Raw genomic sequence first — 14,686 nt, 5'->3', positions numbered from 1 at the left:
TAAAATTTAACATTCTCATAGGGGGAAAGATATCAGAGAAACCTACCACAGTAGCATTTAAATTTCAAAAAGGGGAACTACACAAAAATTAGTAGATTAGTTTAAATGTAAATTAAAAGCAAGATGCCTGGAAACTTTTGAAAAACACCACAATAGAGGCTCAAAATATTAGTTGTGCTAAAGCACAAAAGGGGGGAATGTGGAAGCAGAATTAAAGCAGGGTACACGTTTTAGTCAGGTTTAAGGATAGAGTGAAATGTAACTCTTAACAACGCGAGAATTGTAAGAGATGCTGCTTCACGCCTTGCTTTTCTGCTCGCTTTAGTTGATAAGAATGTAATGCTGATTTAAGCAGAAACCTTGAGATAAGGTAGTGTCTGGAGGGAGTTTGTATAAACAAAGGATAACCATTAGCCGTTGGTACATGTAACGGGAAGGTATAAATACTTGTCTTATGCTGCTTGTAGGGGGAAGGTCTGCCTAAGGCCATCCCTGTCCGATTGCCATCTTCCCTTGCAATTGCTCGTAATAAAACTGTCTCTGACTTTTTGCTAACAAACGTAGCGTGAGGACTTGGTTTCTTCCACAGCCCCAATTTAAAAAAAAAAAAAAAAAAAACAATGAAAGGACAAGGGTGATCCAGTGGGTATAGTGTACTTGGACTTGCAGAAAGCTTTGACAAGGTCCCTCACCAAAAGCTCTTAAGAAAAAAGGAGTCATGAGATAGGAGGGAATGTCCTCTCATGGATCAGTATCTCATTAAAAGATAGATAACAAAGAATGGGAATAAGTGGTCAGTTTTCACAGTGGAAAGAAGTAAATATTGGGGACCCCCAAGGATCTGTACTGGGACCAGTGCTGCTCAACATATACGTAAATCATCTGGAAATGGGAGTAAACAGTGAGGTGGCAAAGTTTGCAGATGATACAAAATTGCTCAAGATAGTTAAGTCCAAAGCAGACTGCAAAGATGACTGGGCAACGAAAAGGCAGATGAAATTCAGTGTTGATAAATGCAAAGTAATGCACATTGGAAAACTACACATACAAAACAATGAGATTTAAATTAGCTGTTACCACTCAGAGATATTTCCCCCCACACACCTCCCCATGTATTGGTGTGACCCAAGGACTTCTTAATGCCAACTGGCAGAGGGTATGGTGCTACATAGGGGTACAAGTGTCCCCTCGGTTCGCCAAAAGAATGTCATGTAAGGTTTCTAATCAACACCTGTGTTACACTAGTCATCATAATCATTGTATGGAAAATATGTGAGGAATTATGTGTATATGCTGAAAATTATGTTCTCTAAATCTTGTAGTTAAAGGCAGGTCACTCATATGTAGTACTCCTTGAGTCGAACTTCTCCAAACAAGAGGTAGGAGATACTTATCTCCCTGGTGGACCATTGTATACTGTGTGACCTACAGCCAAAGTTTATTAACATACTGAGGCCTGATCAATACTAGGAAATTAGGTTGGTATTGCTACATCACACAATCCACACCTCTGGGCGACGTAATTAAACTGACCCCCATTGTAGAATTCTCCCATTGGCCTAGCTACCGTTTCTCAGGGAGGTGGAATACCTATACCGACAGGAGAACCTCTCCCATCAGTTTAGGTAGTGTCTTCAGTAAAGCGCTACAGTGCCACAGCTTCATTTTAGGTGTGAACAAGCACTGAATCAGCTGCTAATGAAGAGCTTTTGGAGACTTCAGAAGTAATTCACAGAAAGCGGTAAACAGCTGGAAGGTGGAAAACCCTGTTTTCAGGTGAATATCAAAGGTCTGCTCTGGTATATGTGAAGGGGGATATCAGTCATCCTGGTTGAAAAAACTGGGAAAAGGGCTTGAGATAAACTATCCTGTAGGTCTTGTGAGTTAAGTTTAAGCTCTAGAAAGCGTGTTACGGTTTTGTTTTATATGGAATCATTTTTCCAATGTTTTCTTACTATCATTTGAAAATAAGCTTATTCTTGCCTTCACCATAATATATCTATATGCTGTGTGTTAAGCAGAGTAGTGATCCTGAGTTGAATCGAGTAAGCTGGTTTGTGCTATTACTTTGTGAGTAGAGGATGACCTGAGAGTTCAGTGCATGGTCAGTGGAACAGGGGCTGATCTCTCCAGAGGGATGGTCAAAGGTTGGTTTGTGCCTATTGCTAACCTATATAGAAAGAATGAGGCCTGTGGAGGCCTGGAAAGTAGTGCTTGGGTTGCCAGAGACTGGTGGAGTTAAGGAGCTGATCCACGGCAGGCACAGACAAGACTCCCTCATGCTTATAGCAGGTGGTGGCAAAGTGCCTCACAACCCTGGGTAGCCCCTGGCAAGCATCACGGCTGTGTATGTGTAACTTCTTGCAGAAAAATTTGTTTGAAGCACATTGTTCGGAGAAAAAAGAAGCACCAAAAGATATATATTTTTTTTTTTAAACGGTGAGGAATTGACACTGTCCTCATAGGAAACCTAATACTCAATTAACTGGCATTACAAAATGTACAGATATGTATAAATTCTAAAATGTGTTTCAAATAGTGATAAATAGGTCTGTGTAATGCTTTTAAAAAGTGCTTTAGTAATCAATGTAAATATTCAATACTATATTTTTATATTTTGCTGTTAAGTATTCTTATTTTATCCAGTTTTCAGGTTGGCGATTTGGTTCTCATTATCTTGGACGAACGCCATGACAACTATGTATTATTTACTGTCAGTCCAACATTGTATTTCTTACATTCAGAGTCTCTTGCTGCGCTGGATCTGAAGCCAGGTGAGTGTGGTAAGTGTCAGATAACTCTGTGGCATAATGTTCTGAGTGTGGTAAGTGTCAGATAACTCTGAGGCACTTAACATGATCTTATACCCTTATTTTTCTAACAGCTGTTTAATAATTACTTAAATAGTTGAATGTTTTAGCTATAGACATAATGTATATGTGTAGCAAAAGTTGTAGTTAATCTGACATTGAGAATTTCGTTATAGCCTCATTCAGTAATTTTCTGAAAGTTTTTTTTTTTTTTTTAGGCAGAACTTTTCCATATTACATATTGTCCCAGAAGTGAATACTTTGGACAGCTAGAGCAAAATGCATTCATCCTTTTTTGATTTATGCTGTAAAACAAATTTAAGACTCTATTTCTGCATACATACATACATGCACATTTGATACGTGTACCATAAGAAATTACCATTAGGCTTAGTCATGTTCCTATTTATGGTACTAAGATAACTACAAAGTATTGATGATGGCTGTGTAGGTCTGTTTTTGTGCTGCGGTTTACAAAATTCAGGTCTTAGTCCATTGCAGAGGCTTGAACGTCCACCTGTACTATAGAAAGAATTGACTTAAAAAAAGAAAAAAAAGACTCAGTTTTATTTAAAGGTATTTTCCCTTCAAGCAAGGAAATCCCCTGCAGCATGGGTGGAATTTTATGGATCTGTATGTTCAGTGTGAGAGAATTCAGAGAGAACCATAACTTTTTGTTTCCTGATTTTTAAATACCTACATTTGCTGCTGTTTCTCAGCCCTACATAAATGAAGTTCAGCAGTGCTCAAATTCTTTCAGGAAAATGTGTGCTTTAGATCAAGGGTTCCTAAACTTTTTGCCAGCATGACCCCATTTTAGTGAATTATTTCCTTGTGGGCCCCAGACAGCATGGAAGCAACCATTTTGAAGAGCACAGCATGCCTTGAACATATGGTACATGAGGTTACACTGTGCGGAGAATGCCATTTTGTAGAGCAAAATGGTGTTCTCCATATATTATGACCTCGCACACACCGTACATGTGAAGTCATACTGTGAAGAGCAAAATGACATCTTCTGCACCATGGGAATCTCCTCAACCCCATCTGCTGATGGTGGGACCCCATTTGGGGATGCAGTCCACAGCCAGGGAACTGCTGCTTTAGATATTGTTAATCCTTTGTACTCAAGTTTAGCGAAGCAGGGTTTTTCTGCGTTTCAAGGTTTTTGTGGGGTACTTAGTTCAGTTCTCCGTCAAGTAAGCTTAGGAAACTGCAGCTTCCTCTGTTTGCTATTTATGTTTATTCACTTCAGTGTTCTTAGTGTTTTGTTTGCTATTATGATATGGTGCATGAAATAAGTATTTAAAAGTATTTAAAAGTAAACTTAAAGTAGCTAGTTCATTGAAAATCTTCTTTGCAACACAAAGGCCAAGGCCTCCCAAAATCTGTTCCCTGCGCCCCCAGTTTTGGATGCAATGAACATTATTGAGGGCATGTATCAAAAGATAGTTTTATATTCCTCTCCTAATCTTTTCATGAAGGCTTCCACAGGTATCAGAAGGAAAACTGCCACTATAGAACATTTTCTCCATTAGCAAACCATGGCATAGAGTTATGATGAATAACACTAGTAACTTTTTGTTCTTCTTCGAGTGCTTGCTCATATCGATTCTAATTAGGTGTGTGCGCGCCGCATGCACGATCATCGGAAGATTTTTACCCTAGCAACACTTGGTGGGTCGGCTGAGGCGCCCCTTGGAGTGGCGCGCTTATGGCGCCGGATACATGCCCCTGCCGACCCAGAGCCCCCTCAGTTCCTTCTTACCGCCCGTGAGGGTCGTTGGAACTGTGGAGCGCAGCTAGCTGTTCTCCACTCTCCCTAGCATTTGTTGTTTGTACATGTTAAGAGTTCTCTTTAGTGATAAGTAGTTGTTAATAGTTGTTTACAGTTGTAGTAGTTAGATTAGATTAGTTTCTTTCTGAGAGGGAGTGGGGTCTTCTCCTCCCCTCCTCCCCCCAGCTCGTCGGCTCCCCAACCGCCAGCACCTCCTGCACCGCAGCCAGAGCTGCGTCCGTTACTGGAGCGCGTGGGACAACTAGCAGCCCCGGCACTGTCGACTCCGGCACCGCAAGGGCCGTTGAGTCTGGTGCCTGTGAGCTTCCCAGGGTGCACCGTGGTTGAGCTGGGACTACCATCTACACCGGAGACCTTCTCAACAGCACGGGACTTGATCGCGCTCATGGAGCCGGTTCTTCTGCAGCCCCCGGCACCGTCGGTGCGGACGCTCCGATCAAAAGGGAAGCTGTCCCTGATGCAACCGCCATCGTCCAGCAAAGCAGGATGGCACCGGTCCCGATCGTGGTCCCGGCACTGATATCGTTCTCGGCGCCGGTCGCACTCGCGCCGCTGCTCCAGCTCCCGGAGGTCTGAATCGCGGTATGGCCAGTACCGACTGGACTCTCAGCACTGCTCCTAGTACCGGTCCCAGAGCCGGTCTAGCAGCTGATCTCATCGGAGGTCTCCATCGAGATCTAGATCAGGCTCATGGTACCACTATGACCGCAGGCACCGTTCACCGTCTTGGTACCGCTCTGCATCACACCACCAGTCCCCGGCACAGAGGGACTCGGCACCGTCCCATACCACACCGCCTTGGCCGTCCTGCTCCACTTCTGCGTCATCACGCTCTCAAGGTGGTTTCCATGCCCAGGACCAGGGTGAGGGTGATGCACGCTAGTGGCTGGAAGAAGGCCAGGACCTGGGCCAGGAACCCCCACAGTGGTCCTTTGAGACCTCTTGGGCACACCATCAAGCCCAAGAGGTCCCTTCGAGGGCCTCTCGTTCCGCCCCTTTGGAGCCACGAGTACCGGAGGCCACGGTATCTCTCTCCCCCTCCCCCGGGGGATGCTGAGGCAACTGCTCCAGTGCCATTGGGGGCCCACCCGGCTAACGTGACGGACCTTGAACAGCAAGACCCTTCACAGGATCCTTTAGCCCCGGGGGTAACTTCCTCGTCCTCACCGGATGAGGTGGTGGCAGACATTACAGTTACGGTCCTCCCCCTATGGACCTCCACACCCACTAGGAACTGCTCTGCAGAGTGGCGCGCAGTATGAACCTCCAAGTGGAGGAAGTGGTGGAGGTAGAGGACCCTGTGGTGGACATTCTGTCAGCAGAGACACCATCCCTAGTGGCCCTCCCCATCATACGGACTATACAGGCCACTGCCAAGACAATCTGGCAGTCACCGTCGTCTATTCTACTGATGGCCAAAGGCGTGGAAAGGAAGTACTTTGTTCCCTCTCAGGAATGCGGGTTCCTTTATACACACCATGCTCCCTTGTTGTGGCTTCGGTCAACGAGAAGGAACGCCATGGCCAGCAGGCCCCTGCGCCTAAGTCAAAGGATGCTAGGTGCCTAGACTTGTTTGGACGCAAGGTGTATTCTTACAGCTCAGGGTGGCCAACCAGCAGGCATTCCTGAGCCGTTATGACTATAATTCATGGGTATCTATGTCCAAATTCAAAGAGTTGGTCCCACAGGAGTCCAAAGAAGAGTTTGGCGCTCTAGTAGAGGAGGGCAAGAAGCCCTTCTTACAAGCCTCTCTGGACGCGGCAGACTTGGCGGCTAGAACCCTGGCCTCAGGCATAGCCATGCGCCGCGTCTCATGGCTGCAAGTCTCTGGATTACCACCAGAGTTGCAACAGACTCTCCAGGACTTACCCTTTGAGGGCCAGGGTCTGTTCTCTGAAAAGACAGACTCAAGGCTGCAGAGTCTGAATGACAACGGGGCCATCATGCGTTCACTGGGCATGCATACGCCAGTAACGCAGAGAAGGCCCTTCAGGCCGCAGCCCCAGAGATTCTACCCTCCCCCTTGGCCAAGGCAGGACTTCTCGTGAAGACGTGGCCGGGGTGGTAGGAGGAGACAATCTGGCCCTCAGACAGGTCAGAATCAGGGCCCCCCCAAATCATCGGTGGGGCCCAAGCAAAACTTTTGAAGGTGCATCCGAGGGCGGAGCACCTTTCCGGATCCTTTTCCACCCTTCACCAACCAGCTCTCCTATTTTCTCCCTGCATGATCCCACATAACATCGGACCGCTGGGTCCTACGCATGGTAGAAAGTGGATACTGACTCCAATTTGTTTTGTCCCCCCCTTCCCACCCTCCCTCCCCGTCCCTCTTCGGGGACCCCCTCACAAGCAACTCCTTCTGCAGGAGGTGCAATTGCTCCTCGCCATTGGGGCGATAGAAGAGGTTCCAAGAGAACTGTGGGGTAGAGGGTTTTACTCCTGTTACTTCCTAATCCCCAAGTCAAAAGGGGGGCTACGGCCCATTCTGGACCTGCACGGACTCAACAAATTCATGGTAAAGTTGAAGTTCCACATGGTTTCCCTGGGGACCATTATTCCTTCCCAGGATCCTGGAAACTGGTACACCGCCCTCAACATGAAGGACGCGTATTTCCACATAGCGATTTACCCGCCCCACAGGCATTTCCTCCACTTTGTGGTCAACCAACAGCACTTCCAATTCACCGTCCTCCCTTTCGGCCTCTCCACGGCCCCCAGGGTGTTTACAAAGTGCATGGCTGTTGTAGCTGCTTCCCTTCATCAACAACGGATCCAAGTGTTCCCGTATCTCGATGACTAGCTCTTTCGAGGTTGTTCCAGAGATCAGGTGCAGTCTCATGTTCAGACCACCATGGACATGTTCAATCGACTAGGCCTACTGCTCAACGTCGCGAAATCTACTCTGGTACCAACCCAGAGGATAGAATTCATAGGAGCAGTCTTAGACTCTCGCCTAGCCCGGGCACTTCTGCCGGACGTGCGCTTCCAGTCCATAGCGAACGTTGTCCGCGGTCTGCAAACCTTCCTGACCTCAACCGTGAAAACATGCCTATGCCTCCTGGGACACATGGCATCTTGCACTTATGTGACCAAGCACGCCAGGCTACGACTACGCCTGCTGCGAGCCTGGCAATCAACAGTTTACCGACCAAGTCGGGACAGCTTGCACACGATAGTTACCATTCCGCCAGGAATATTAGCCTCTCTAGACTGGTGGCTGGACCCTAAGGTAGTGTGCCATTTAATGCCCCACAGCCCTCCGTGTCCCTGGTCACGGACACGTCATCCCTGGGATGGGGGGCCCATCTTGGGAATCTGCACACCGGGACTATGGTCGGCAGCAGAGTTATCCCTACACATCAACGTACGAGAGCTCAGAGCAGTGCGCCTAGCATGTCAAGCATTCCGACAGCGCATTCAAGGCCGTTGCGTTGCAGTCCTCACAGACAACACAATGGCCATGTTTTATATCAGCAAACAAGGGGGAGCCCGGTCATCCCCCCTCTGTCAGGAGGCCACTCGTCTGTGGGAATTCTGCATAGCCCACTCGATCCATCTGGTGGCGTCGTTTCTCCCGGGAGTCCAGAACACCTTAGCGGACCGCCTCAGCAGATCATTCCTGGCTCATGAGTGGTCAGTTCGCCCGGATGTCATCCATTCTGTCTTCCGGAGGCTGGGCTTTCCCCTAATAGACCTATTCTCCTCTCGCGACAATCGGAAATGCCAGGTGTTCTGCTCTTTCCATGGTCGCTCCCCGGGCTCTCTCTCGGATGCCTTCCTAATACAGTGGAGGCCTCACCTGTGCTATGCCTTTCCTCCATTCCCGCTAGTCCACAGGGTCCTGCTCAAGCTCTGCAGGGACAGAGCCCAGCTGATTTTGATCGCCCCGGCATGGCCCAGGCAGCACTGGTATACTACTCTCCTTGAGCTGTCAGCGGACACTCCGATTCCACTCCCGCTGTGGCCAGACCTGATCACTCAAGATCACGGACGACTCCGTCATCCCGACCTGCAATTTCTCCACCTCACAGTGTGGATGCATGGCTAGATCAATCTGAGCTGTGCTGCTCTCATTTGGTTCAGCAGGTACTTTTGGGTAGCAGAAAACCCTCTACCAGATCCACATACTTAGCCAAGTGGAAACGTTGTTCCTGCTGGTGCACCTAGAATCATAAGACCCCCCCACGGGCATCCGTTCCTGTCATCTTGGACTACCTCTTGTCCTTAAAACAGCAGAGCTTGGCGATATTGTCCAACAGAGTGCACCTGGCAGCTATTTCAGCCTTCCACCCGGGTGAGGATGGGCGTTCTATCTTCTCCAATCCCATGGTCACTGGATTTCTCAGGGGATTGGAGCGCCTGTTCCCACAAATTAGACAGCCAGCCCCTACATGGGATCTTAACCTGGTCCTCTCCAGGCTCATGGGTGCTCTCTTTGAGCCCATGGTGACCTGCTCGCTCCTTTACCTTTCCTGAAAGATGGCCTTCCTTGTAGCTATAACCTCGGCGAGATGTGTATCGGAGCTTAGAGCTCTCACATCGGAACCACCGTATACGGTGATTCTTAAGGACAAGGTACAGCTGTGACCACACCCCACCTTCCTTCCTAAGGTGGTGTCTACCTTTCATGTCAACCAAGACATCTTCCTTCCAGTCTTTTATCCGAAGCTGCACGCTTCTCGACTAGAGCAACAGCTGCACTCCCTAGACGTTCGCAGGGCCCTCACCTCAAGATGACCCAGCTGTTCGTAGCTCTGGCAGACTGGATGAAGGGTCTCCCGGTCTCCACCCAGCGCATCTTGTCCTGGATTACATCATGTATCCGTGCATGCTATGACTTAGCTGGTGTCCCAGCTACACACCTGACCGCCCACTCCACTCGGGCTCAAGCTTCGTCCTCCACCTTCCTGGCTCATGTTCCCATACAGGAGATCCGTAGGGCAGTGACTTGGTTTTCTGTGCATACCTTTACTTCCCACTATGCTATAGTGCAGCAGTCCAGGGATGATGCAGCATTTGGTTCAGCGGTCCTTCGCTCTGCGACATCTCACTTCGACCCCACTGCCTAGGTAAGGCTTGGGAGTCGCCTAATTGGAATCGATATGAGCAAGCACTCGAAGAAGAAAAGATGGTTACTCACCTTTGTAACTGTTGTTCTTCGAGATGTGTTGCTCATATCCTTTCCGAACCCGCCCTCCTTCCCCTCTGTCAAAGTAGCCGGCAAGAAGGAACTGAGGGGGCGCTGGGTCGGCAGGGGCATAGATCCGGCGACATAAGCGCGCCACTCCAGGGGACGCCTCAGTCGACCCACCAAGTGTTGCTAGGGTAAAAATCTTCTGACGATCGTGCACGTGGTGCGCACACACCTAATTGGAATGGATATGAGCAACACATCTCGAAGAACAACAGTTACAAAGGTGAGTAACCGTCTTTTAGTTAGCAAAATAATTACATAGTTCCCAATAGTCCACCAAACTCTTACAGAATACAGAGACTGTGCTGAAAATTTGGGACTGATACACTGTGCATTTCCTATAAAACTCCCACGTCAAATACAAAACGGAATGCATCCTTAACAATGGCATCACAGTGGCACAGCCATAATTATGAAATATAAAATAAGGCTACTAGAACCTAGGTATCCAAACCAACATGTTTTGCCCTCCAATTCATTTTGATAACCTCATACATGTAAACCAATGGCTAAGTGAACATCCTCAGCAAAGAGAATGTTAAGGAGTATATAATTATAAGCACAAACAGGCAGCATGAAGAGATGAAAGGCTACTGCTTGCTAAAAAACACTTGCCGGATGGTTAACAGTTAGGTCCAGAATATTTGTAGTGGAAGTTAAGGTTTTACAAACCTGTAATATTAAGTACAAGTGTGTTTTGATTTTTATTTGAAATGTCAACGAAAACAGGTTTTTGTTTTATTTAAATATTCCTCTATAAAGTGCACAGACCAGACATGGATGCACTGAGCTAGTTCACGAAAACTCAGAAGTGACTGAGTCTATTCTCATTAACTAAACTGAGAGAAACACAAAAAATAACACAGCATAAATGCTGAAAAATAAATGTGATTTTTAAACTCTTCCAGTTGTATTAGTCTCAGGTAGTGGTAATAATATACAGTAAATGCCTGAGCAGTGATTTAGGATCTGTATCTCATTGCACTATTTTAGTTTCTTTGTTTTATATGTAGAATCATAGAATATCAGGGTTGGAAGGGACCTCAGGAGGTCATCTAGTCCAACCCCCTGCTCAAAGCAGGACCAAGTCCCAATTAAATCATCCCAGCCAGGGCTTTGTCAAGCCTGACCTTAAAAACCTCTAAGGAAGGAGATTCCACCACCTCCCTAGGAAAGGAAAACTGTAATTTATATGTTTCAGAGTAGCAGCCGTGTTAGTCTGTATCCGCAAAAAGAAGAACAGGAGTACTTGTGGCACATTAGAGACTAACAAATTTATTAGAGCATAAGCTTTCGTGGACTACAGCCCACTTGTAGTCCACGAAAGCTTATGCTCTAATAAATTTGTTAGTCTCTAAGGTGCCACAAGTACTCCTGTTCTTCTTTTTGTAATTTATATATGTAACTACGGCATGTATAAAAAATAAAAAATGCTACATCTAGTTTTAAGAGCTATAATATACTATCTAATGTATTGTTTAATATGATTACTAAAGACATACAAATTCACTGTCTTCCTTGTATGCTGTGGTTTTACTGATGGGTCCAGAATCCTGCATTCTAGTGCTAACCCAAGAGGGCAAAACCAAAGCCAGGGATTGATACAATGTGGAGATATCCCATCTATATACCCCTTACAGTAGTAGCAGGGAGGAGTAGTGGGGTAAGAGACTCTACACACCAGAGGATCAGTTTCGTTATGGTGACTGTTTCAGGGCTGTATATGCTCTCAGTACAGCCAGAATTAATCAGCAGCATGGTTCAAAGCACGTGCAATGGAGTACCTGGCCAAATGAATTTAAATGACTTCCCCAAGGCTGCATAATGAATCGTTTGCAAACATTACATTAAAAATCAAGGGTTCCTGGCTTTTGGTCTAATGTTTCAAACATGCTGTTTCTCATTAATATGCCAGTTTGAAAATGTATCATAAGCATAATGTGTATATGACATGATCCGTTCCTTTCATACCTGTTTTAAGATTTTTCTTCACTGATGACTGACCATTTGAAAAGAGTAAAATAAATAACACTTAGCATTTTTTTAATGAGAATGCAACATAAGCATGTGTTCCCTAGCTGCTGTGGTAATATAGATGTACCTAAATTGTCTTCATGAAGAGTTTTGTTATCAATTTGTCCCAGTACAGTTGTTCTAATTTCTAGTTATCCTGTTGTTTCTAAAGCTGTTTTAGTTTTCATTTTAATATTTGTATGCGTTCATCATTGCAGCTAACTATTTGAGAATTACTACTAGTTATGAAATTTAAGGTACTTCAGTGTAAAAGATTATAGTCAAAATTTTCAAACATGTAAGTGCATGGTCCCTGTGAAAATCAAGCCAGCTTGATGTAGGAGGTGAGCTTGCAGCACCCATGTTTGAAAATGCTGGCCTATCTTTTTGAAGACAGTAATTTATCATGTGTAATTAAAATAAATGTTTTGATTCTGTTTAGCTTCAGGTGCATCTAGAAGACCTTGGGTGCTAGGAAAAGTAATGGAAAAGGAATATTGCCAGGCAAAAAAGGTACGGAAATACTACTGATAAATATGTAATTATTAAAATCAGTATACAAGGAAAATGGGTCCAGATTTTGCTACTCTTAACCATGTTCAGTACTATCTTCTCCTCAAGTAGCACCACTGAAAAGTATGAGACTGCTTGTGTATTAAGTTCTACTCAGCTTGAGTAAATATGGCAGAATCTACCCAGTAGTTATTACTGGTGATTGGAAATATTCACACTGATGTATTCTGAGTTGAGGGTGTTTATGCTTGCCTTGATGAATTAATTGGAAATGTCCTGTGCACATCAAAAGATGAATTTGGGGAAGTAGTTTATCTGTAATTTTGCCATCCTACCTGGTACACGGCCATTGCTTTGTATGAGCTATTTTGAAGAGACTGCGTAAATCAGGATGAAAATACTCATTTTTAAAAGGCTTTGACCTCTGAGCTATCGCTGCATCACAGGGCCAGACGACTAACCCCTGGAGCAGCCTAGAGCAGTCAATAGTGCTACTAGCCAATTGGCACATTTCCCTATTAATGGTAAGCTATCACTGGCCGGTCTCAGCTGTCAATTCGGACAAATAGGGTTTTCTAGACAGTCTAGTCAGTTTTAAAAGTGCTGGGGGTGCAAATAACTTCCTGCTCTGAAAAATCTTAGTGAAAGCAGAATAAAATAGAACATTTTTGGTATGTAATTTGAAATAATTTTATTTGTTTTTTTCCTTAGGCACAAAACAGATTTAAAGTTCCTTTAGGTACAAAATTCTACAGAGTGAAAGCAGTGCCGTGGAACAAAAAAGTATAACACAGATTGAACAGAGTTCCCACTGTCTCATTCTTTTCTGGATTGTCCTTCAGTGCTCATTCATCGCTCCAAGTAGCAGGCCATCTTTTTATACGGAGGTCATGTGACAATATGCTTCACAGATATACTACTTTTAATTTTTAATGGGTTACATTTTAGAAACAAGAATTTCATTAAAATCCCTGGCCCTATAATTGTTCCAATTTTTTTACCCAGATAACTTTAGGAGTGTGGACCAAAGGAGTTCATTTTCTCAAAGGGCAAACCTTGTGCATCATGGCTTATTATTAGCCATGTTAATTGCCTGTTAAATATACATTAGCTTGTATTTAGATGTTAAATGTTAGTTACCATTATTACCAGCATATGTCCTTTTGTGAAATCATTTAAGTACTTGCACTCTTTAACAGATTCTTTATAATATGTATAAATTCATCAACTATTTAAAGAGGAGTGTTCATTGCATGCCAATAATCATAATTTTTCTTCAACATGAGTTTGCCTCAGTAGATGAATAAATCTAACTACTGCATCTTCTTTCATTACATTAAAATGCCCTTCAATGTTTAAAAAACCAACCTTGTAATTTGATGGGCTGATCCGAAAATCAGTCACAGGTAAATCTGCAATCTTCAAAAGCACTTTTGATGGATGGATCACATAGATTCTGAAGGGAAGAATCCCTGTGCCGTTAGATTTAAAGTGAAGCACTTGAACCTTCCCAACAACACAGAAGTCTTGTATTAATCTATTTAGAAAAATCATATTGATGAAAATTGTATTTCATGGTTGAGTTTCAGGAAAAAACTCATTGTACATTAACCATACAAGAGTCATTTAAGTAACAAATTATTGTCATTGTAAAAGACATGTAGACTTTTAAAACAATAAAGATTTGAACCTGAAAATGTCTGAACGGTGTGTGCCTTTTTAAATGTCCCCTTTATATAATACTATTCTGTAATTTTCAGTGTATAGATGGGGCTCTTCTTGTAACAACAAATAGGATTTAATTAAATGGCAATCCATATTTTGTCAGCAAATCCGATGAGCAGACATATTATTCAAATGAATTACTGTGGTCAAGGAAGATAATTTGTATACTGTTCTAACTAAACTGTAATGAACAAATGACACTTTGCTTTCTAAAGGTAATTTCTTCTTAATATTTTGTGGTTCCAAAACATTCGCTTTTGTGAACACTGGGGAATTTAGGGTCTGGATTTAGTAAGTAAGTGGGGGTTGGGGTTTGCCCCTTAGAGTTCAGCCTGGGGTTTCTACACAGGGCTGTAGGTAAGAAAAGAAACACGCACAAAGCTTAGAGACTCTGTCAACATAATCATAGACATTTTTCAATCCATCTGATCCACATTACTTTTAATAAGCTCCTGGACATGTTTTTTTATTTATCTAAAATGTTCTGATATCAAACTCCAATTGAGTATTAGAAGTAGTTTTTTTAATCACAGCCTTGAAGACTTTTGAAGGGCCTGGATAGAAATCTAGTTTGCTTCTCATCTTCCATCTGCCAAACTGCAATAAATACCAGTGAGTAAATTAAAACTGTGA

At 44.3% G+C, this 14,686-nt stretch overlaps 1 protein-coding gene across 5 annotated transcripts in view; it reads left to right on the top strand.

Moving 5' to 3' along the window:
• Window positions 1-14,025, top strand: part of RB1CC1 (RB1 inducible coiled-coil 1) — a 185,401-nt gene extending 171,376 nt beyond the window's left edge. For 4 of the 5 annotated variants that reach the window (XM_034762917.1, XM_034762918.1, XM_034762920.1 and 1 more), the window contains 3 exons: window positions 2,647-2,783; window positions 12,258-12,328; window positions 13,040-14,025. In XM_034762917.1, coding sequence (XP_034618808.1) covers window positions 2,647-2,783; window positions 12,258-12,328; window positions 13,040-13,117 — 286 coding nt within the window. In that variant the 3' untranslated portion in view covers window positions 13,118-14,025. The remainder of the gene's footprint in view (window positions 1-2,646; window positions 2,784-12,257; window positions 12,329-13,039) is intronic. The other variant, XM_034762919.1, reaches the window with a different exon arrangement.
• The last annotated feature ends 661 nt before the right edge of the window (window positions 14,026-14,686 follow it).

The sequence above is a fragment of the Trachemys scripta genome, chromosome 2 (genome assembly GCF_013100865.1).
Source record: "Trachemys scripta elegans isolate TJP31775 chromosome 2, CAS_Tse_1.0, whole genome shotgun sequence".
In the NCBI taxonomy this organism is placed as follows: Eukaryota; Metazoa; Chordata; order Testudines; family Emydidae; genus Trachemys; species Trachemys scripta.
Note: the sequence above shows the minus strand (reverse complement) of the source record. Positions and strands in the feature narration are given on the sequence as shown.